Source organism: Oncorhynchus gorbuscha, linkage group LG11, assembly GCF_021184085.1.
Source record: "Oncorhynchus gorbuscha isolate QuinsamMale2020 ecotype Even-year linkage group LG11, OgorEven_v1.0, whole genome shotgun sequence".
Lineage (NCBI taxonomy): Eukaryota > Metazoa > Chordata > Actinopteri > Salmoniformes > Salmonidae > Oncorhynchus > Oncorhynchus gorbuscha.
Window position 1 is genome coordinate 34,374,614 of NC_060183.1, and position 22,776 is coordinate 34,397,389.

Consider the following 22,776-nt stretch of genomic DNA (forward strand, 5'->3'; position numbering starts at 1 on the left):
TGGTCCGTTCCGTGTCTCCCAGGTCGTCAATCCTGTCGCTGTGCGACTGCTTCTTCCGCGACATCTTCGTCGCGTCCATCCTGTCTTCCATGTCTCCTGTGTCAAGCCCTTTCTTCGCACCCCCGTTCGTCTTCCCTCCCCCCCCTCCCGTCCTTGTCGAGAGCGCACCTATTTACAAGGTACATAAGATCATGGACATGCGTTCTCGGGGACGGGGTCACCAATACTTAGTGGATTGGGAGGGTTACGGTCCTGAGGAGAGGAGTTGGGTTCCGTCTCGGGACGTGCTGGACCGTTCACTCATCGATGATTTCCTCCGTTGCCGCCAGGATTCCTCCTCGAGTGCGCCAGGAGGCGCTCGGTGAGTGGGGGGGTACTGTCATGTTTTGTCATTTATTATCTTGTCTTGTCCCTGTGCTTCCCATTCTATTCGTTTCCCTCTGCTGGTCTTATTAGGTTCTTTCCCTCTTTCTATCCCTCTCTCTCCCCCTCCCTCTCTCACTCTCTCGCTCTCTCTTCTCTCTATCGTTCCGTTCCTGCTCCCAGCTGTTCCTATTCCCCTAATCAATCATTTAGTCTTCCCACACCTGTTCCCGATCCTTTCCCCTGATTAGAGTCCCTATTTCTTCCTTTGTGTTCCGTTCCTGTCCTGTCGGTTCCTTGTCTAGAATTCACCGTGCTGTGTTTGTATATCGCCCTGTCGTGTCGTGTTTTCCTCAGATGCTGCGTGGTGAGCAGGTGTCTGAGTCTGTCTGGTTCAAGTGCCTTCCCGAGGCAACCTGCTGTTCACCTGCTGTTCAAGATCGAGTCTCCAGTTTGTCCTCGTCATCTCGAGTGAAAGTTGTGTTTTTGTTTGTATTTACTTTACTGGATTAAAGACTCTGTTTTCGCCAAGTCGCTTTTGGGTCCTCTTTCACCCGCATGACAGTAGTAATAAAAAAAGTGGCGCAGTCTAAAGCACTGCATTACAATTCTAGCTGTGTCACCAGAGATTATGGGTTTGAGTCAAGGCTCTGTTGCAGCCAGCTGTGACCGGGAGACCCATAGACTTTTGTATTGTGTTATTGATTATGTTTGTTTATTCCATGTGTAACTCTGTATTGTTGTTTGTGTCGCACTGCTTTGCTTTATCTTCGCCAGGTCGCAGTTGTAAATGAGAACTTGTTCTCAACTAGCCTACCTGGTTAAATAAAAAATAAATATAAATAAAATGTCTTTAATGTAGGGCTCAGAGAATGCCAAGATTGTGCAAAGCTGTCATCAAGGCAAAGGGTGGCAAGTTTGAAGAATCTCAATTATAACATACATTTTGATTTGTTTAACACTCTTTTGGTTACTACATGATTCTATGTGTTATTTCATAGTTTTGATGTCTTCACTATTATTCTACAATGTAGAAAATAGTGATAATAAAGAAAAACCCTTGAATGAATAGGTTTGTCTAAACTTTTGAATGGGACTGTATGGGATTTATCAACCAATCAATATACATGCAAAAACACAGATATTGAAGCAATCAATTCTTAAACCAACCTGCAATAGAGCATGTTGGGAAATATGGTAATCATGGGCGTGTTTTTTTATATACAGAAAATACTGACACAGGAGGCAGATGGTTCGAGTCTTACAATACTTATTAATCCAATAGGGGAAGGCAAGGGGGTCAAAACCAGTACAAAGTCCAAAAGGTACTGAAGGGCAGAATCAAGGTCAGGCCAGGCAGGATGATCAGGCAGGAGGGAAACAAGTCCAGAGTCAGGCAGGGGTCAAAATTGAAAGGACTATCAAAAAGAGACTAGAAAAAGGAGTATGGGAAAACCACGCTGGTTGACTAGACTAAACAAGCAAGACGAACTTGCACAGAGAGACAGGAAACACAGGGATATATACACTGGGGAAAACAAGCAACACCTGGAGGGGGTGGAGATAATAACAAGGACAGGTGAAACTGATCAGGGTGTGACAGAAATAAATAAATAATGGAAAAGATATTAACTATGTCAGTACTGTACATGTAAAATGATTACAAACAAACATATTCCGAGATAGGTACAGTTTTAAACACTCACACATATTTTTATATTTCTTTGAAAAAATCACCCCTTTTCCCCCATTTTCGTTTTATCCAATTGGTAGTTGTCATCTTGTCTCATTGCTGCAACTCCCATACCGACTCGGAGAGGCGAAGGTCAAGAGCCGTGTGTCCTCCGAATCGCAACCCAACCAAGCCCCACTGCTTCTTGACACAATGCCCACTTAACCTGTAGTGACGCCCAGCCCGTGAACGGGATCGTTATCATCATCTGACACTAATTAGCATAACGCAACGGACATACATCTTCCTAGAAAATATCCCTATTCATGAAAATCACAAGTGAAATATATTGGAACACAGTTAATCACCCTGTCATCTCAGATTTTCAAAATATGCTTTACAGCCAAAGCTAGACAAGCATTTGTGTAAGTTTATCATAGCCTAGCATAGCTAGCAGCAGGCAACATTTTCACGAAAATAAGAAAAGCAATCAAATTAAATCATTTACCTTTGAAGAACTTCAGATGTTTTCACTCACGAGACTCCCAGTTAGATAGCAAATGTTCCTTTTTTCCCAAAATATTATTTTTGTAGGCGAAATAGCTCCGTTTGATCTTCACGTTTGGCTGAGAAATCGACCGGAAAATGTGGTCACTACAACACCGAACTTTTTTCCAAATTAGCTCCATGATATCGACAGAAACATGGCAAACGTTGCTTAGAATCAATCCTCAATGTGTTTTTCACATATCTATTCGATAATATATCAGAGATGAGACAATTGGTTTCTCATTAGAAGCGATTGCAATAATGGCTACCTCTGTACTTTACGCAAGATTTTCTGCAGGAGCCATCTTGTGACCACTTGCTCAATGTAGTCCCTTACGGCTATTCTTCAACATAAATGCGTAAAAATATGTCACAATGCTGTAGACACCTTGGGGAATACGTAGAAAGCGTAAGCTCATTCGTAGCCCATTCACAGCCATATTAGGAGTCATTGGCATGCAGCACTTTCAAAATATGGGGCACTTCCTGGTTGGATTTTTATCTGGGTTTCGCCTGTAACATCAGTTCTGTTATACTCACAGACAATATCTTTGCAGTTTTGGAAACGTCAGTGTTTTCTATCCAAAGCTGTCAATTATATGCATGGTCTAGTATCTTGTCGTGACAAAATATCCCGTTTAAAACGGGAACGTTTTTTATCCAAAAATGAAATACTGCCCCCAAAGTTTCAAGAGGTTAACCCGGAATCCGGCCGCACCAATGTGTCGGAGGAAACACCGTACACCTGGCGACCGTGTCAGCGTGCACTGCACCTGGCCCGCCACAGGAGTCACTAGTGCATGATGGGATAAGGACATCACTGTAGGCCAAACTCTCCCCTAAAACCCTAATTTACGCCACCCTGGCTGTCATTCTAAATGCAGGTTGCAGGTGATTAAAATATCCAATTGTTGGGTAGCCTCACTCACTGGCTGGATTCCAATAGGAATTACACATCACTTTGCAAGCCAGCATAATGTGACTAACATAATGTGACTAACAACTAACAATGTGACTGTAAATCAGGAGTTTCCATTCGCTGTGTTAGGATATCACTAGGCCCTGAAAGAAATGCCTTATGATATACTGTATTGTCATGAAAAAAATATGCAAATAATGGTAGAACCGTTCATGGAGGGTTCTAGGAAGAACCTATAGAGGATAAAAGGGTTCTTGGTAGAATTATTTGTAGAGGGTTCTACGAAGAACCCTTTATAGGGAATCCTAGCTATTACACTTTACAGAGAATTTTATGAAGAACCCTTCATATAGGATTCTAGGTAGAGCCTTCGGCAAAGGGTTCTACCGAGCACCAAAAGGGTTCCTCTATGGAGACAAACTGAAGAACCCTATATGGTTCTACTTAGCACCTTTTTTCTAAGAGTGTAGGACCTACACTATGACCAACTCTACCTTTGTCTGTCCCTGTCCTGCCCTTGCAGGCTGGTTGGCTGGCTCGTTTCTCCCAGCCCTGGCTTTTTGGTTGCTCCCTGCCCTGACTGGCTGGTTATCCCCTGTCCTGCTTCCTGCCTGGCTCCCTGACTCACCTGTGACATTCACTATGAAGCAGAGTGTGTCGCTGCCCTGAGGGCCCGTGGTGCTGCAAGCATACAGGCCCGAGTCCTTGGGCGAGGCGTCGCGGATCTGCAGCACCTCCCGCTCTATCAGGGTGCGGTTGTTGACCCCCAGAGAGGAACCATCCTTAGTCCAGGTGATGGTCCCTACCTCCCCGGTCAGAGGGCAGTTGAGCTTCAGCAATTCCCCCGGGTGCACCGAGCACACGGTGGGCTTAGAGATTTGGTATTTGGTCGGAGGCTCTGCAGAGCAAAGAAAAGGGAGGGGGAGGCCGGGGAGGGGTGTGCACAGAAAGGAGGGAAGAAAGACAGGGAGAAAGGTGGAAGAGGAAGAAACAAGCAATAGTGTAAGAAATATTTTTTTAAACACCACATAACCCCATGGATGCACTTACATCAATGTAAAGCCAAGAGGAGTGATACAGAGAGAGAGGAGGCCCAAACTGTTTAATCTTAAAACCATATATTAACATGACAACCCTCATACAGGACACACCCTAAACATTATCTTTAGTGTTGGGTTGTGTTTTCATGCGTAAAGCATGCAGTTATGGCCCAAAGCAGAGGGTAGAGAGTGGACAGTGGCGTGGAGGTGGAGGCAGAGCCTGTGAGAATAACAACCAATCCGTGGCCAAACAGATAAACAGACCCTCTCCCTTTCAGCACAAATACCAGCCAGTGTGAGTACAGCAGAGAAAGACAGGTACCTCCAAAATAACAAGATATACACTGAATAAAAATATGAACGCAAAATGTAAAGTGTTGGTCCCATGTTTCATGAGCTGAAATAAAAGATCCCAGAATTGATCCATACGAACAAAAAGCAAATTTCTCTAAAATGTTGTGCACAAATTTGTTTACATCCCTGTTAGTGAGTATTTCTCTTTTGCCAAGATAATCCATCCACCTGACAGGTGTGGCATATCAAGAAGCTGATTGAACAGCATGATCATTACACAGGTGCACCTTGTGCTCTGGAAAATAAAAAGCCACTAAAATGTGCAGTTTTGTCACAACACAATGCCACAGATGTCTCAAGTTGAGGGAAAAAGAAATTGCCATGCTGACTGCAGGAATGTCCACCAGAGCTGTTGCCAGATAATTTAATGTTCATTTCTCTACCATAAGCCACCTCCAATATCGTTTTAGAGAATTTGGCAGTACGTCCAACCGGCCTCGCAACCGCAGACCACGTGTAACCACTCCAGCCCAGGACATCCACATCTGGCTTCTTCCTGCAGAATTGTCTGAGACCAGCCACTCAGACAGCTGATGAAACTGTGGATTTAAAACTGATGAAGTTCTGCACAAACTGTCTCAGGGAAGACTGCATGCTCATCATTTTCAGCAGGGTCGTGACCTGACTGCAGTTTGGCATCGTAACCGACTTCAGTGAGCAAATGCTCACCTTCAATGGCTTCTGGCATGCTGGAGAAGTGTGTTCTTCACAGATGAATCCCTTTTTCAACTGTACCAGGCAGATGGCAGACAGCATGTACTGTATGTTGTTGTGCGGGTTGCTGTTGTCAACGTTGTGAACAGAGTGCCCCATGGTGGCGGTGGGGTTATGGTATTGACAGCAGTTTGAATGCACAGAGAAACCGTGGCGAGATCCTCAGGCCCATTTTTCGTGCCATGCAACCATCACCTCATGTTTCAGCAAGATAATGCTTGGCCCCATGTACACATTTCCTGGAAGCTGAAAATATCCCAGTTCTTTCATGGCCTGCCTACTCACCAACGTGTATGACAGCATGTTCCAGTTCCCGACAATACCCAGCAACTTCGCACAGCCACTGAAGAGGAGTGGGACAACATTCCACAGGCACAATCAACAGCCTGATCAACTCTATGCGAAGGAGATGTGTTGAGCTCTTTGAGGCAAGTGGTGGTCACACCAGATACTGACTGGTTTTCTGATCCACGCCCCTACCTTTTTGAAAATGTATCTGTGGCCAACAGATGCATATCTGTGTTCCCAGTCATGTGAAATCCATAGATTAGGGCCTAATGATTTTTTAAAAATTGAATGATTTCCTGATTGAACTGTAACTGAGTAAAATCTTTGAAATTGTTGTATGTTGCGTTTATATTTTTTTTCAGTGTATTTTTTCAATCCCCTACACCCATCAGAAAGAAAATCCAGACAGGAAAGGGTGAAAGCTGTTTTAGAAGGACTTTCTTTTCCTGTCTTGTTTTTGGACAGTAAGACAGAAGACAAAACCTTGACCTAACCAAAGGTCTAACTACTCTGTTTTCCAGCCCTCTCTCTCTACAACCATGGTAAATCTAGTCTCTAACCCCTGCCTTGATTTGACACACTCAGTCTACAGATTTCAACACTTCATTACAAAAACAAACCTTGGCAGAGGTGCAAGATTTTTGGATTGTTTATTGCAATATTGTGTGTGCGCTTGTTTTCCAAAAAATAAATATTTTACGTGGCTAACGTGTCTTACACAGTCCACATTTGGCTGACTGTACCGTAATAATTAGAGGCATAGTACAGAGGCAATCCCAACCGTTCCTGTATCTCAGCACACCTCCCTAAGTACATTCCACCTTCATTGTGTGTGTTACATTAACTCCCACCCCTGAGCAGGAAGAGAAAGTTAATTCCACTTGCAGGCAGCCGGCCATGCCAGAACGTGTGTGCTCTAAGCGCTCCCCCCGGGCACATTGCCCCACACAGGTATAGTTCCGGTATTATGATATTTTTTTCCTCTTTCCTTCACTCCGGAAATAATTAAGCCATCCGTCTCCACCCACCACCCACTGTGCATGGTCTGAGGAGTGTGTATGTTGATTGATGCGGGCTATATTCACCACCTTTGTTTATTTCCCTACATAGTTTTCCATACTACTTTAATTGCATTGTTATTGACATTGCATTTCCCTCCATTGTGTGATCAAAGCCTGTGGAGCTGTTCCTGTTGCCTTCCACTAGGCCTGATACAGGCCTGGCGCTCAGTTCGGGAGCGAGGCCTCTATCAACACAGGTGAGAGAGAAGGGGTGTACAGAAAGCTAATATACACAGAACTGAGAGGGGATGGCCATATACTATGACAGGCACCATCTATCACACACAGAATGGGGGGTGGGGCAGGACATTGTTAAATAACTCCAAATGGTGAACACTTGGAAAGGTATGCTTAAGTGTTACTTTGAGGTGTTGTATCTCTCTTCTCTGCTGTGTGTACATCTGTCCATCTTCATCAATGTCTCTCCTCTCTCATTCTTCTCTTTCACCTCCTTTTCCTCCTCCAATGACTCTGTTGACCTGACCCTGACCCATCCCTAAACCTGTTGACACCTTCAGGATTCACAAATACTCATGGGAACCATGAGGCCAATCCCACTTACACCTCGAAACACACACTCCAAATTCTCTAACCATAAACCACACAGCAGACTGTGGCCATGGACTTTGTTACAATGCAGCATCTCAGTGGAGGTTGAGTGTTTGAAAACTACCACTGCATACTTTTCAGCTCATCCTCTTCCCTCTACACCACAGGAGGATGTGTTCTGATATGAACTCATCTTCCGCCTAGACACCCCTCTCCATTCCTACCACAGTCAAATCTCCCTCCCATTCTCCCCATCAAAAAAATATAAAACACGTTACAAATATTTTGCTGCGTTTCGTAAATGCAGATCAAAAATGCTTCTTATTGTAATTTCTGCACAGCATCAAACACATTTTTTGCTTCAGTTGCACTTCTCCACTTGGATGAGAATTCACGAAAGGGCATTCTATCAAAATACAGCGCTCTGACTGATGTGTAGCTACTTCTCTTGTACTTTTCTTGGTGTAGCCAGCCTACTTTTCTCTGGTAAAATGCAAGATTAACTTTAAGCAAAACAATAGGAAATGTAGCTGGTTGCATTCTTTCTATGATAAACATTAGAAATATGATGGCCATGCATCATTTTTTCATTGTCTCATTTACTTGTGTGGCTGTCAGCCAAATAGTGTTGCACTTCTGTTGTCATCTGACGACAATGAAGCTATTTTCTGCGGAATGTGTTGCACTAATGTATTTTCTGTGATGGAAAAATATAGTTGCACATCCGATAACTATTGATGCAAAAAAAACACAACTTTACTTTCAATATAAAACGCTTTCTCCTGTTGTGCTATTTACAAACATGTGACTAGCTCAACTCCTCTGGGGAACTACGGTAAGCTTCATAATGCAAAATAATGTGACAGGTGAAATGAAGAACACAATCTGTTTTATCTCCTAACGTATTGCACAAGTTGACTGCCGGTAATTTAGCTACAAATATAAACATGTATTGAAAAACGTTTCAAAGGTATTGACGGTACTGAAAAACCATCCCATGGCTATTTCCAAATACAACGGTATACGGTATACTGCCCAAGCTTAGTACCAGCCTACCTGTCAAGAGATGGGTCTCAGCTAAACCCTGCTTATACGACCTGTTGACATGTTGAAGTTTGAGATTTTTCTGACTCTTGCCGTTTGATAATCCGACGATTCCAGACGTCATTCATATTTGGATATGCACACGTACATGATCAAATAGCGATATTCTTTGTTCTCTTTGTTATCATTTCAGCAAGCTAGCTAGCTTTCAATTAATTATCTAAATTGCACATCTATATATCAATGCATTATCTAAATTAAGGGCGCAAATTCGCCATAGAAATAGAAAGAATATAAACTCTGGTAATATGGATAGCCTAACTATTCAACGGTTTGAGCATGTATACGAATTTGCCTAAAACTTTAGAGGTCAAAACCTTTCATCTTGGGGTGACGGGGGGAACGGGGTTCTAAAATGCAATACGAGCACACAATTTTAGCATTTATATGACAAAGCCTTGCAGGTTTCTCAAAGCAACGTTTGAGGATTTTACATTTTGTGGTCATCATCTTCAAAGTTTTTGCGCGGGTCACAAAAAGCTAAATTAACATGACACAAGCTGAAATAAATGTAAAAGGCTTTGAATATAGAAAGATTGGTATATGCTCAGTGCTCCGTTAACATTTCACAGAGATACGCTTGTTTTTGTGAGACATTAAAGCGTATACTAAAATATGAAAATACTAAGTAATGTCTCATATACAGTGGGGCAAAAAAGTATTTCGTCAGCCACCAATTGTGCAAGTTCTCCCACCTAAAAAGATGAGAGAGGCCTGTAATTTCCATCATAGGTACACTTCAACTATGACAGACAAAATTAGAAAATAAATCCAGAAAATCACATGGTAATGAATTTATTTGCAAATTATGGTGGAAAATAAGTATTTGGTCACCTACAAACAAGCAAGATTTCTGGCTCTCAGACCTGTAACTTCTTCTTTAAGAGGCTCCTCTGTCCTCCACTCGTTACCTGAATTAATGGCACCTGTTTGAGCTTGTTATCAGTATAAAAGACACCTGTCCACAACCTCAAACAGTCACACTACAAACTCCACTATGGCCAAGACCAAAGAGCTGTCAAAGGACACCAGAAACATAATTGTAGACCTGCACCAGGCTGGGAAGACTGAATCTGCAATAGGTAAGCAGCTTGGTTTGAAGAAATCAACTGTGGGAGCAATTATTAGGAAATGGAAGACTTACAAGACCACTGATAATCTCCCTCGATCTGGAGCTCCACGCAAAATCACACCCTGTGGGGTCAAAATGATCACAAAATCCCAGAACCACACGGGGGGGCCTAGTGAATGACCTGCAGAGAGCTGGGACCAAAGTAACAAAGCCTACCATCAGTAACACACTACGATTGGGAGAATGTCATATGGTCAGATGAAACCAAAATAGAACATTTGGTAAAAACTCAACTCGTCGTGTTTGGAGTACAAAGAATGCTGAGTTGCATCCATAGAACACCATACCTACTGTGAAGCATGGGGGTGGAAACATCATGCTTTGGGGCTGTTGTTCTGCAAAGGAACCAGGACGACTGATCCGTGTAAAGGAAAGAATGAATGGGGCCATGTATCGTGAGATTTTGAGTGAAAACCTCCTTCCATCAGCAAGGGCATTGAAGATGAAACGTGGCTGGGTCTTTCAGCATGACAATGATCCCAAACACACTGCCCGGGCAATGAAGGAGTGGCTTCGTAAGAAGCATTTCACAGTCCTGGAGTGGCCTAGCCAGTCTCCAGATCTCAACCCCAATAGAAAATCTTTGGAGGGAGTTGAAAGTCTGTGTTGCCCAGCAACAGCCCCAAAACATCACTGCTCTAGAGGAGATCTGCATGGAGGAATGGGCCAAAATACCAGCAACAGTGTGTGAAAACCTTGTGAAGACTTACAGAAAATGTTTGACCTCTGTCATTGTATTCAGATAAACTTTTGTTATTGACCAAATACTTATTTTCCACCAGAATTTGCAAATAAATTCATTAAAAATCCTACAATGTGATTTTCTGGAGAAAAAAAAATCGAATTTTGTCTGTCATAGTTGAAGTGTACCTATGATGAAAATTACAGGCCTCTCATCTTTTTAACTTGGAGAACTTGCACAATTGGTGGCTAACTAAATATTTTTTTGCCCCACTGTATATAGACCAGGGATGAAAACTGCTGAGGGCCCAAATAGGTGACACTTTTTTTGTTGCCCTGAAACATGCAAAAAATCCCTGCTAGGGGGAAATACAGGTTTTAACTAATTAAACAACAAAGAATATGATCTACATGCTCAGTCTGCGTGTAAAATAAAAAGTCGATAAAGTGAACCTAAAATGTAAAGAAAACAATCCAATGTAATTTGTTGCCTAGACTTTACTACAAATGACACTTAAGTATTGAGAAAAAACAATACACTATTACTGCAGTTAGCCATAACAGCCTTCATACAGTTGAAGTCGGAAGTTTACATACACTTGGAGGTTGGAATCATTAAAACTCGTTTTTCAACCACTCCACAAATTTCTTGTTAACAAACTACAGTTTTGGCAAGTCGGTTAGGACGTCTACTTTGTGCATGACACAAGTCATTTTTCCAACAATTGTTACCAGACAGATTATTTCACTTATAATTCACTGTATCACAATTCCAGTGGGTCAAACGTTTACATACACTAAGTTGACTGTGCCTTTAAACAGCTTGGAAAATTCCTGACAATTATGTCATGGCTTTAGAAGCTTCTGATAGGCTAATTGACATAATCTTAGTCAATTGGAGGTGTACCTGTGGATGTATTTCAAGGCCTACCTTCAAACTCAGTGCCTCTTTGCTCATGGGAAAATCAAAAGAAATCAGCCGAGACCTCAGGAAAAAACTGTGGACCTCCACAAGTCTGGCTCATCCTTGGGAGCAATTTCCAAACGCTTAAAGGTACCACGTTCATCTGTACAAACAATATTACCCAAGTATAAACACCATGTAACCACGCAGCTGTCATACCGCTGAGGAAGGAGACGCATTCTGTCCCCTAGAGATGAACATACTATGGTGTGAAAAGTGCAAATCAATCCCAGAACAACAGCTAAGGATTCCGTGAAGATGCTGGAGGAAACAGGTACAAAAGTATCTATATCAACAGTAAAATTAGTTCTATATCGACATAACCTGAAAGGCTGCTCAGCAAGGAAGAAACCACTGTTTCAAAACCGCCATAAAAAAGCCAGACTACGGTTTGCAACTGCACATGGGGACAAAGATTGTACTTTTTGGAGAAATGTCCTCTGGTCTGATGAAACAAAAATAGAACTGTTTGGCCAAAATGACCATCCTTATATTTAGAGGGAAAAGGGGGATGGTTGCAAGCCGAAGAACACCATCCCAACTGTGAAGCACGGGGGTGGCAGCATCATGTTGTGGGGGTGCTTTGCTGCAGGAGGGACTGGTGCATTTCACAAAATAGATGGCATCATGTGGTAGGAAAATTATGTGGATATATTGAAGAAACATCTCAAGACATCAGTCAGGAAGTTAATGCTTCGTCACAAATGGGTCTTCCAAACGGACAAAGACCCCAAGCATACTTCCAAATGTGAAAAATGGCTTAATGACAACAAAGTCTATTGGAGGGGCCATCACAAAGCCTTGACCTGAGTCCTATTGAACATCTGTGGGCAGAACTGAAAAAGCGTGTGAGAGCAAGGAGGCCTACAAACCTGACTCAGTAACACCAGCTCTGTCAGGGGGAATGGGACAGAATTCACACAACTTATTGTGGGAAGCTTGTGGAAGGCTACCCAAAACATTTGACCCAAGTTAAACAATTTAAAGGCAATGCTACCAAATACTAATTGAGTATATGTCAACTTCTGACCCACTGGGAATGTGATGAAAGAAATAAAAGCTGAAATAAATCATTCTGTCCTCTATTACTCTGACATTTCACATTCTTAAAATAAAGTGGTGATCCTAACTGACCTAAAACAGGGTATTTTTACTGGGATTAAATGTCAGGAATTGTGAAAGTTTAAATGTATTTGGCTAAGGTGTATGTAAACTTCCGACTTCAACTTCTAAATATTGCTCTCTTAAAGTAGAAAAAGACATTCTATTTCTGCTCTATTATAGTGGCCACTATGGTAGAAATCGATTAAGTACAGGCTACAGACAAGAAATTAGTGAGTTGCAAAATAGGAAATATAGTTGCAAATAAAATTAAATGAAATGCAAATCAAATTAAATGAGTTGCAAAATAGGAAATATAGTCAAGACGTTGACAAGGTTATAAATAATGATTTTTTATTGAAATAATAATTGTGTCCTTCAAACTTTGCTTTCATCAAATAAACCTACATTTGCAGCAATTATAGCCTTGCAGACCTTTGACATCCTAGTTGTCAATTTGTTGAGGTAATCTGAAGAGATTTCACCCCATGTTTCCTGAAGCACCTCCCACAAGTTGGATTGGCTTGATGGGCACTTCTTACGGTCAAGCTGCTCCCACAACATCCCAATAGGGTTGAGATCCGGTGACTGTGCTGGCCACTACATTATAGACACAATACCAGCTGACTGCTTCTTCCCAAAATAGTTATTGCATAGTTTGAAGCTGTGCTTTGGGTCATTGTCCTGTTGTAGGAGGAAATTGGCTTCAATTAAGCACCGTCCACAGGGTATGGCATGGCGTTGCAAGATGGATTGATAGCCTTCCTTCTTCAAGATATCTTTTACCCTGTACAAATCTCCCACTTTACCACCACCAAAGCATCCCCAGACCATCAGATTGCCTCCACCATGCTTGACAGATGGCGTCAAGCACTCTTCCAGCATTTTTTTAAATGATCTGCGTCTCACGAATGTTCTTCTTTGTGATCCGAACACCTCAAAACTTAGATTCGCCTGTCCCATAACACTTTTTTGCAAATCTTCCTCTGTCCAGTGTCTGTGTTCTTTTTCCCATCTTAATCTTTTCATTTTATTGGCTAGTCTGAGATACGGCATCCTGGAGTCGCCTCTTCACTGTTGATGTTGAGACGGGTGTTTTGCGTGTATTATTTAAAACTTCTTTGGGATCGGTGTCCCATCCACGGGACGGTTGAGCTGACGTAGGCTAATGCAATTAGCATGAGGTTGTAAGTAACAAGAAAATTTCCCAGTACATAGACATATCTGATATTGGCAGAAAGCTTAAATCCTTGTTGATCTGACTGCACTGTCCAATTTACAGTAGCTATTACAGTGAAAGAAAACAATGCTATTGTTTGAGAGCTTTGAACTTTTGAAAAGTTATTAATAAACAAATAGGCACATTTGGGCAGTCTTGGGCAATTTTGAACAGTCTAAAGCTTTGTGCATACACTGCTGCCATCTACTGGCCAAGATCTGGGCTGTCCCTGGGCTGGAATAATACATTATGGCCTTCCTCTTGCATTTCAAAGATGAAGGTACAAAACAATACAAAGAAAATGTAGTTTTTTTCTTTGTATTATCTTTTATCAGATCTAATGTATTATATTGTCCTACATTCCTTTCACATTTCCACAAACTTCAGTCTTTCCTTTCAAATGGTATCAAGAATATGCATATCCTTGCTTCAGGGCCTGAGCTAAAGTCAGTTAGATTTGGGTATGTTATTTCAGGTGAAAATTGAAAGAAATGGGTGGATCCTTAATCTTAAGGACGTGGTCCCGACAATCAGCGGAAATTTCAAGTGCGCCACGTATAGTTTTTGATAAAACTCAAACTTTCATTAATACACACATACAAGGTACTGAATTAAAGCTACACTCGTTGTGAATCTATCCACCAAGTCAGATTTGTAAAATGCTTTTCGGCGAAAGCATGAGAAGCTATTATCTGATACCATGCACCCTCAAAATACTGCAACGTCACCTAACACGGCAGATTTTGCGTTATCCGTCGCAAACGAAAACGCTGAAATAAAATATAAAACATTCATTACCTTTGACGGGCTTCTTTCTTGGCACTCCTAGATGTCCCATAAACATCATTTAGGGTCTTTTTTTCGATTAAATCGGTCCATATATAGCCTAGATATCGATCTAAGAATACTGTGTGATCAACGGAAAAAATAGCGTTTCATAACGTAACTGTCACGCCTTGGTCATTGTATCTTGTGTTTTTGTTATATGTTTGGGTAGGCCAGGGTGTGACATGGGTTTATATGTTGTATTTCGTATTGGGGTTTGTATTAATTGGGAGTGTGTATTAGTAGGGGTGTGTCTAGTTTGGCTTGGCTGCCTGAGGCGATTCCTAATTGGAGTCAGCTGATTCTAGTTGTCTCGGATTGGGAACCGTATTTAGGTAGCTTGAGTGCGCGTTGTATTTCGTGGGCGATTGTACCTGTCTCTGTGTTAGTCACCAGATAGGCTGTAATTAGTTTCACTCGTTTGTTGTTTTTGTATTTTCAGTTATTTCATGTACCGCATATTCTTCATTAAAAGTCATGAGTAACCTACATGCTGCATTTCGGTCTGACTCTCTTCAAACAACAGACGGACTTCATTACAGTAACGTCATTTTTTTTTTATTCAAAAAGTCGACGATAAACTTTCACAAAACACTTCGATATACTTTTGTAATGCAACTTTAGGTATTAGTACACGTTAATAAGCGATAAAATTCATCAGGAGGCGATGTAAAATCTTTAGCTCTCCATGTAGACAAACATGTCTGAAAAGAGGTCGACCAATCATCCCGTCGGAGACAGCAGGGAAGGAGTTCCCTTGTTTGGGTTAGACCAAGAATCAATTGCGAATCAAATGACATGACTCTAGACACCCTGTGGAAGCTGTAGGCAATGTAAACTCGGCTCTATTTAGTTCGGTTCACTTTGAACAATGCCTTGAAGTGGCGGAAGGATATATTTTTCCATTTTCAGTGAACAGATTTCCTTGCACTTTCCGATGAAACGCCCGTTCTGTTAAAGCCACAGCCGTGATTTAAACAGTTTTAGAAACGTCTGAGTGTTTTCTATCCACACATACTAATCATATGCATATACTATATTCCTGGCATGAATAGCAGGGCGCTGAAATGTTGCGCAATTTTTAACAAAAAGCTGAGAAAATTCGCAACATCTTTAACAGGTTTTAAGAGGCTGCCAGTTGAGGACTTGTGAGGTGTCTGTTTCTCAAACACTCTAATGTACTTGTCCTCTTGCTCAGTTGTGCACCGGGGCCTCCCACTCCTCATTCTATTCTGGTTAGAGCCAGTTTGCGCTGTTCTGTGAAGGGAGTAGTACACACACAATTTCTCAAATAGAAAAGCCATCATCTCTCAGAACATGAATAGACTGACAAGTTTCCGAAGAAAGTTCTTTGTTTCTGGCCATTTTGAGCCTGTAATCGAACCCACAAATGCTGATGCTCCAGATACTCAACTAGTCGAAGAAGGGCAGTTTTATTGCTTCTTTAATCAGGACAACAAGTTTCAGCTGTGCTAACATAATTGCAAAAGTGTTTTCTAGGATCAATTAGCCTTTTAAAATGATCAATTTGGATTAGCTATAAACTATCAAAATAAAGAAAGTTGCACACTCCATGTATAATCTCCCAGCAATTTAATGGGTATTAACCAACGTTTCGGCATCACTGTGCATTCCTCACCCCGAGGAATATTCACCGTTAGTAAGCACCTCCACACAAACTATTTTTCTGAGTGTGCCCCAGCTCATTTAAAAATAAATCTACTATTAAACTTGGATTAGCTAACACAACATGCCATTGGAACACAGGAGTGATGGTTGCTGGTAATGGGCCTCTGTACGCCTATGTAGATATTCCATTAAAAATTAGCCGTTTAAAGCTACAATAGTCATTTACAACATTAACTACGTCTACACTGTATTTCTGATTAATTTGATGTTATTTTAATGGACATTTCAAAAACAAGGACCCCTAAAGTGACCCCAAACTTTTGAACGGTAGTGTATCTTGTCTGCTAAATTAAAACAGGCCTACAGCCTATGGGATCGTGCATAGCCAGATAACATACTGTAGGCCAACTCATATTCTGTTCTTCTGAAATACATTTTCTGGTCAGGGACAGAAGAGATTATTATAATCACCAATGTTCCTTTTTAGTGATGACTTGTGTTTACCTAAATCTTTGTGTTAACGTGCTGGGACAATTCAACAAATGACAGAGCACACCTTTCATTTACCATGCTGAGTATTGCTTTACAAAAGACTATTAAAGGTGGCAACTATAAAGCCGATACTCTACCAGATCTGGATCTCTTGTTCTTCTATTATTTCCCAGTATGACCAATTTCCCTAAAACAAATATGTAGTTCTGTGATTTGTAACACTGTTGTTTCAATGATGAGTCAGTGTAAGGACCGATGCTGGAGACGAGAAGCAAGTACATGGAGTGAACATTTAATGGAAAACGGACAAGAAACAAATGTAACGACATCGATGCTGACACGGGGAACAAACTGAGGAGCAGACATATATAGAGGGGCAATCAACAAAGTAAAGGAGTCCAGGTGAGTCCAATGAGTGCTGATGCACGTAATGGGCGGCCTCTAGCGCCAGAGAGGAGAAGTGGGAGCAGGCGTGACAGTCAGTCTAGGTAAAACTTTAGTTCTGGTGGCAAAAATGTGCCAAATCCCATGGTTTTTAAGATGAGATCAACCAAACAGAATGTTTCATCATTGTTTCAGTCAATTTCAATGAGCATGTGAACATTCCAACACGTCTCAAACTTTCTTTATCAGCCTGCAAAGATTCTATTGAATAGACTCCCATACAACACGATTTATAACATTTTGGGAGAAGATATCATATATCAATTTGATCAGGGGCTTGCAGGGAACAATATAATACCATCAAACCTTTGCCACCCCAAAGTGGCCAAACTTTTGCTCTGGCCCATGGACTGACGACAAGGATAAGTTTGATGTCGGACAATAACAATAGAATGGTCATGATGTAATGCATGCCAAAGACGGTAAGATGAAAGGCGACATTCATACTGGGAATTTGACGGGACTTTTAAACACAAAGCCGAAATCATAACTAGGTCAGTTGACGGAAATAAATGTACAGGCTTTGTCACAGGCAATACCTTTCAGATATAGAAAAAAAGTAAGCAAAAAGTTTGAATGCTAAAGTTGGCTGGTTTTTGCCTCTGTTTAAAATGGATCTCTCTCTCTCCCTCTCAATTCAATTAAATTCAACTCAATTCAACTCTCCCTCTCTCTCTGTGACAGTTATTATCAGCGTGGCTATCACTCCTCTCCTCTATTCATTCACACCATCCTGGCAAGAGGGTATTATGCTCTATGAGGGACTGTGGCAAGAGGCTGCAACCAATTCTCACACCAGAACACACTTGTCTATCTAGCTGCATATCTTTCTCACTACATCTGTCCAACTGTCTGTCATGTCTGTGAGCAGACTAAGCACCAACAGTAACATTATCTAAGGAGCATGAGTTGCGTACATAAAGAGCAGTGTGATCTTTCAAATATTTTTTTTCTAAGTGTGTGATCATAAAAACAGGCACTGCTGTAAAACTAGCTAGCTCTTCTATGCCATTTCTCTCTCCTGTAGTTTAGTGAGAGGAGAGGAGTGAATAAAAAGGTTTGAGACAGTGACAGTGTGTGACACCTCATAGACATGCTAATAATAATAACTGTCACCTGGAGAAAGAGGGAGAAAGAGGGAGAAATATCCATTTCAAACAGAGATGAAAACTTTAGCATGAAAACTTTTTGCCAACATGTTTTGTTGCGTACATAAAGATGTGTGTGATCATAAAAACAGACACTGCAGTAACTATTTCTTATTTTAAGAACAAATTCTTATTTACAATGATGGCCTACCAAAAGGCAAAAGGCCTTCTGCGAGGGCTTTGATTCCAAATTAAAATAAATAAAATATAGGACAAAACACACATCACGACAAGAGAGACAACACTACATAAAGAGAGACCTAAGACAACAACATAGCAAGGCAGCAACACATGACAACACATCATGGTAGCGACACAATATAACATCAACATGGTAGCAGCACAAAACATGGTACAAACATTATTGGGCACAGACAACAGCACAAAGGGCAAGAAGGTAAAGACAACAATACACCACACAAAGCAGCCACAACAGTCAGTAAGTGTCCATGATTGAGTCTTTGAATGAAGAGATTGAGATAAAACTGTCCAGTTTGAGTGTTGTTTGCAGCTTGTTCCAGTCGTTAGCTGCAGCGAACTGAAAAGAGGAGCGACCCAGGGATGTGTGTGCTTTGGGGGCCTTTAACAGAATGTGACTGGCAGAACGGGTGTTGTATGTGGAGGATGAGGCCTGCAGTAGATACCTCAGATAGGGGGAGTGAGGCCTAAGAGGGTTTTATAAATAAGCATCAAACAGTGGGTCTTGCGACAGGTTTACAGAGATGACCAGTTTACAGAGGAGTGATGAGGAGCATATAAGGAGCATTGGTGGCCGAATGGTAAAGAACATCTAGCCGCTCGAGAGCACCCTTACCTGCCGATCAATAAATGATGTCTCCATAATCTAGCATGGTCATCTGAATCAGGGTTAGTTTGGCAGCTCGGGAGAAAGAGGAGCAATTCATTTAGCCTGCAGCTTTGACATGTGGTGAACTAGCTAACTCTTCTCTGCCATTTTTGTAACCTTTAACTAACTAGGCAAGTCAGTTAAGAACAAATTCTTATTTACAATGACGGCCTAAAAACAATGGGTTAAACTGCCTTGTCCAAGGGCAGAACAACAGATTTTTACCTTGTCAGCTCAGGGATTTGATCTAGCAACCTTTCGGTTACTAGTCCAACACTCTAACCACTAGGGTACCTGCCGCCCCAAATGAGTGAGAGGAGAGGAGTGAAGAGAGAGGTGTGAGTGGGAGGACTAAAAGTCATAATAAACAAGTGTACACACACACATACATAAGCATGCACACACACCTCACAAGCTATACTATAGAATGCATACTCTCCCCTCTTTCTGTGTCCACTCTACGAACCATTCTTATTTCCCTCTCTCTAGTCTAATTCTCCATTATTTCCTTTCAAATTAAAATTCCATCAAGCTTTATTGTCATGACAATGCAGTGCTCTGCCAACTGCCTTCCAGTGGCGTCCATGGCAACGGCCCTCCGGCCGAGCATTCGGTACCCGCCAGGCACACACATACCACCACCAACCCTCATCAGACAGGTAGTGGAAGAGTGACAAGAAGGCATTTTTTGCTGCATTGGCCAAAGGAAACAACAGTCCATATAACATTAATACACTTCAACAGCAGGTAGCCTAGTGGTTAGAGTGTGGGTCAGTAACCGAAAGGTTGCTGGACCGAATCCCTGAGCTGACAAATTTTTTACAAATCTGTCATTTTGCCCCTGAACAAGGCAGTTAACCTACTGTTCCCCGTTAGTCTGTCATTGTAAATAAGAATTTGCTCTTAACTGACTTGCCTCGTTAAATAAAGGTAAAAATAAATGTAACAGTAACTAGGCCTAATGGCAGGCAAGCAGGGGCCTATAAAAGTCCATTGCATAGAAGAAGCTATCAGTCTAACTGCATGCCACATTGACAGCAGAACTCAGGACAGTTTGTTTAGTGGGAGAGTTTAGCTTCATAGCCACTGACACACAAACAAACACAGAAACATGCACACACATAGACATGCAGGCACATGCACGCTCACACGTACACACGCAGACATGCAGGCACATGCACGCTAACACTTACACACGCATGTAGAGATTCACACAAACACACAACATGTCATTAACAGACCAGAGGCAGGAAGGCTCATACTTTTACAACCTGGATCATTCTGTTGTTAAGATATCACTAAGTTTGAGTCCTATGACCACTATCTCTTCTCATGTAACCACCCACTTACATGCAATAACATCTGGTTCTTCTTATTCAAATTGAACGGGCCATCACTATGCAACTGAATACCTGAACATTGATTTTAGAGAGCAGTAGCAATCTTCTACTACTCCAAACTACTGTAGCACAGGGTATCAGAATGTTCCTTCCTGCTATACTAGCCTTACAGGTTGGAGTCCTACAGTATATCACTAGCTGAAAGGTCATTTTGCTATCATAATGAGTAGCAATCAATCAAAACGAATCACAATGGCGTGCTTTTCATGACAATAGCTTGACGTGTCCATGCATATTTACATGGACTTAGCCTGACTAACCCTCAGTCCAGAGTGAGGATCATAGAAATATAATGAATATATTGTATTTTTTTAAGGTAATGGTTCCGTACTCCACACACATTTTTTTTGTATAAAGCTTCACTTGTTTTATAAAAAATGTATCTCACTGCATCAGAGATAGCATGTAGGACCTTCGGAGTGAGATGGAGAACATTCGTCAACAGCCCATGCTCCCTATAAGAGCAAAGGGCTTAAATAAAAGTAAGTCAAGGGATACACAGACGTTTCATTTAAAAGCCTTCTTCAGTGGGAGGTAAAGAAACAAGCAGCAGAGCTATCATGGGTTCATTCCTCGTTCAAAGCAAGCGGTAACACTGATATGTAATCTATGACAATTACCACTCCCCTCCCAGAGAGGCAGAGAAAGACAGTGGTTTAGGCACTTGTGGCCCCAGGGAGCTCTGGGGTTCAGAGGGGGTGGGGCTAGGGAACACTACTGACAAGACAACCTCTGGGGGGTAACTAAGAGAGGAAAAGAGACACCTCTTTTCATGTTCCTCTGTTTATGTCTGTACAGGTGATGGGCGGGACACCGCCGCAACCACAACCAATCAGAGCAAGAGAGACGAATGATTCACTCTCATATGACCCCATTAGAAATAAATGGTGCAATCTTTGGTGGTTTAAAATGTAGTGTATTAAATTGTGTGTGGCTGGAATGTGTTTTCAAATGGCCAAATAAATCCAATGAAAAATACACAAATGCCAAAATAGATTCTAAATTTACTGGTGCACACAATACACACACACACACACACACACACACACACACACACACACACACACACACACACACACACACACACACACACACACACACACACACACACACACACACACACACACACACACACACACAATCACCACCTTGGAATATTACCCCTGTGGTTGACCAGGGTCAGCTGACAAAAACTGATCTGGAATCAGATATTGGGGATGCTTTCTAAACAAGCCTCCGACCCCTGCCCTGTTGGTACCTCATCATGTGAACCCCCAGGTTCAGCCCACTTAATCCCCGTCACATAACTTCCCAAATTCTCCGTAATCTCCCCTATCTGAAGGAAAAGTCAGGAAAAGTCCAATATGCGCAAATACTCTTTAAAAAATGTTCCTGGGTCTCCCAAGTGTCGCAGTGGTCTAAGGCACTGTATCGCAGTGCTAACTGTGCCTCTTTGTGGCACCTGACTACATGACTGAACAGTAGTCCAGGTGTGACAAAACTAGAGCCTGTAGGACCTGCCTTGTTGATAGTGCTGGTAGAAGGTATAGTAGCGTTTTATTATGGACATACTTCTCCCCATTTTAGCTACTGTTGTAACAATATGTTTTGACCATGACAGTTTACAATCCAGGATTACTCCAAGCAGTTTAGTCACCTCAACAAGATCATATTCCACATGATGTATTACAAGATGAGATTTTGGGTTTAGTGAATGATTTGTCCCAAATACAATGCTTTAAGTTTTTGAAATATTTAGGACTAACTTATTCCTTGTCACCCATTCTGAAACTAACTGTAGCTCTTTGTTAAGTGTTGCAGTCATTACAGTCGTTGTAGTAGCTGACGTGTATAGTGTTGAGTTATCCACATACTGGCTTTACTCAAATGCCAGTGGCATTTCGTAAGTAAAGATTGAAAAAAGTAAGGGGCCTAGACAGCTGCCCTGGGGAATTCCTGATTCTACCAGGATTATGTTGGAGAGGCTTTCATTAAGAACACCCTCTGTGCTTTGTTAGACAGGTAACTCTTCCTCGACAATATAGCAGGGGGAGTAAAGCCATAACACATACGTTTTTCAAGCAGCAGACTATGATTGATAATGTCAAAAGCAGCACTGAAGTCTAACAAAACAGGCCCCACAATATTGGTATCATCAAACCAATCATCAGTCATTTGTGTAAGTACTGTGCGTGTTGAATTTCCTTGCCTATAACTATGCTGAAAGTCTGTTGGCAATTTATTTACTGTAAAAAAGCATTGTATCTGGTCAAACACAGGT

The 22,776-nt window shown here is 41.7% G+C and overlaps 1 protein-coding gene across 5 annotated transcripts in view; it reads right to left on the bottom strand.

The window, feature by feature from the left end:
* LOC124048540 (fibroblast growth factor receptor 2-like) overlaps positions 1-22,776 on the bottom strand; it is a 98,475-nt gene that overhangs the window by 66,575 nt on the left and 9,124 nt on the right. For 4 of the 5 annotated variants that reach the window (XM_046369419.1, XM_046369422.1, XM_046369421.1 and 1 more), the window contains exon 3: positions 4,132-4,401. The exons of the other annotated variant lie outside the window; for it this stretch is intronic. In XM_046369419.1, the coding sequence (XP_046225375.1) occupies positions 4,132-4,401 (270 nt within the window). The remainder of the gene's footprint in view (positions 1-4,131; positions 4,402-22,776) is intronic. 5 annotated transcript variants of the gene reach the window in all.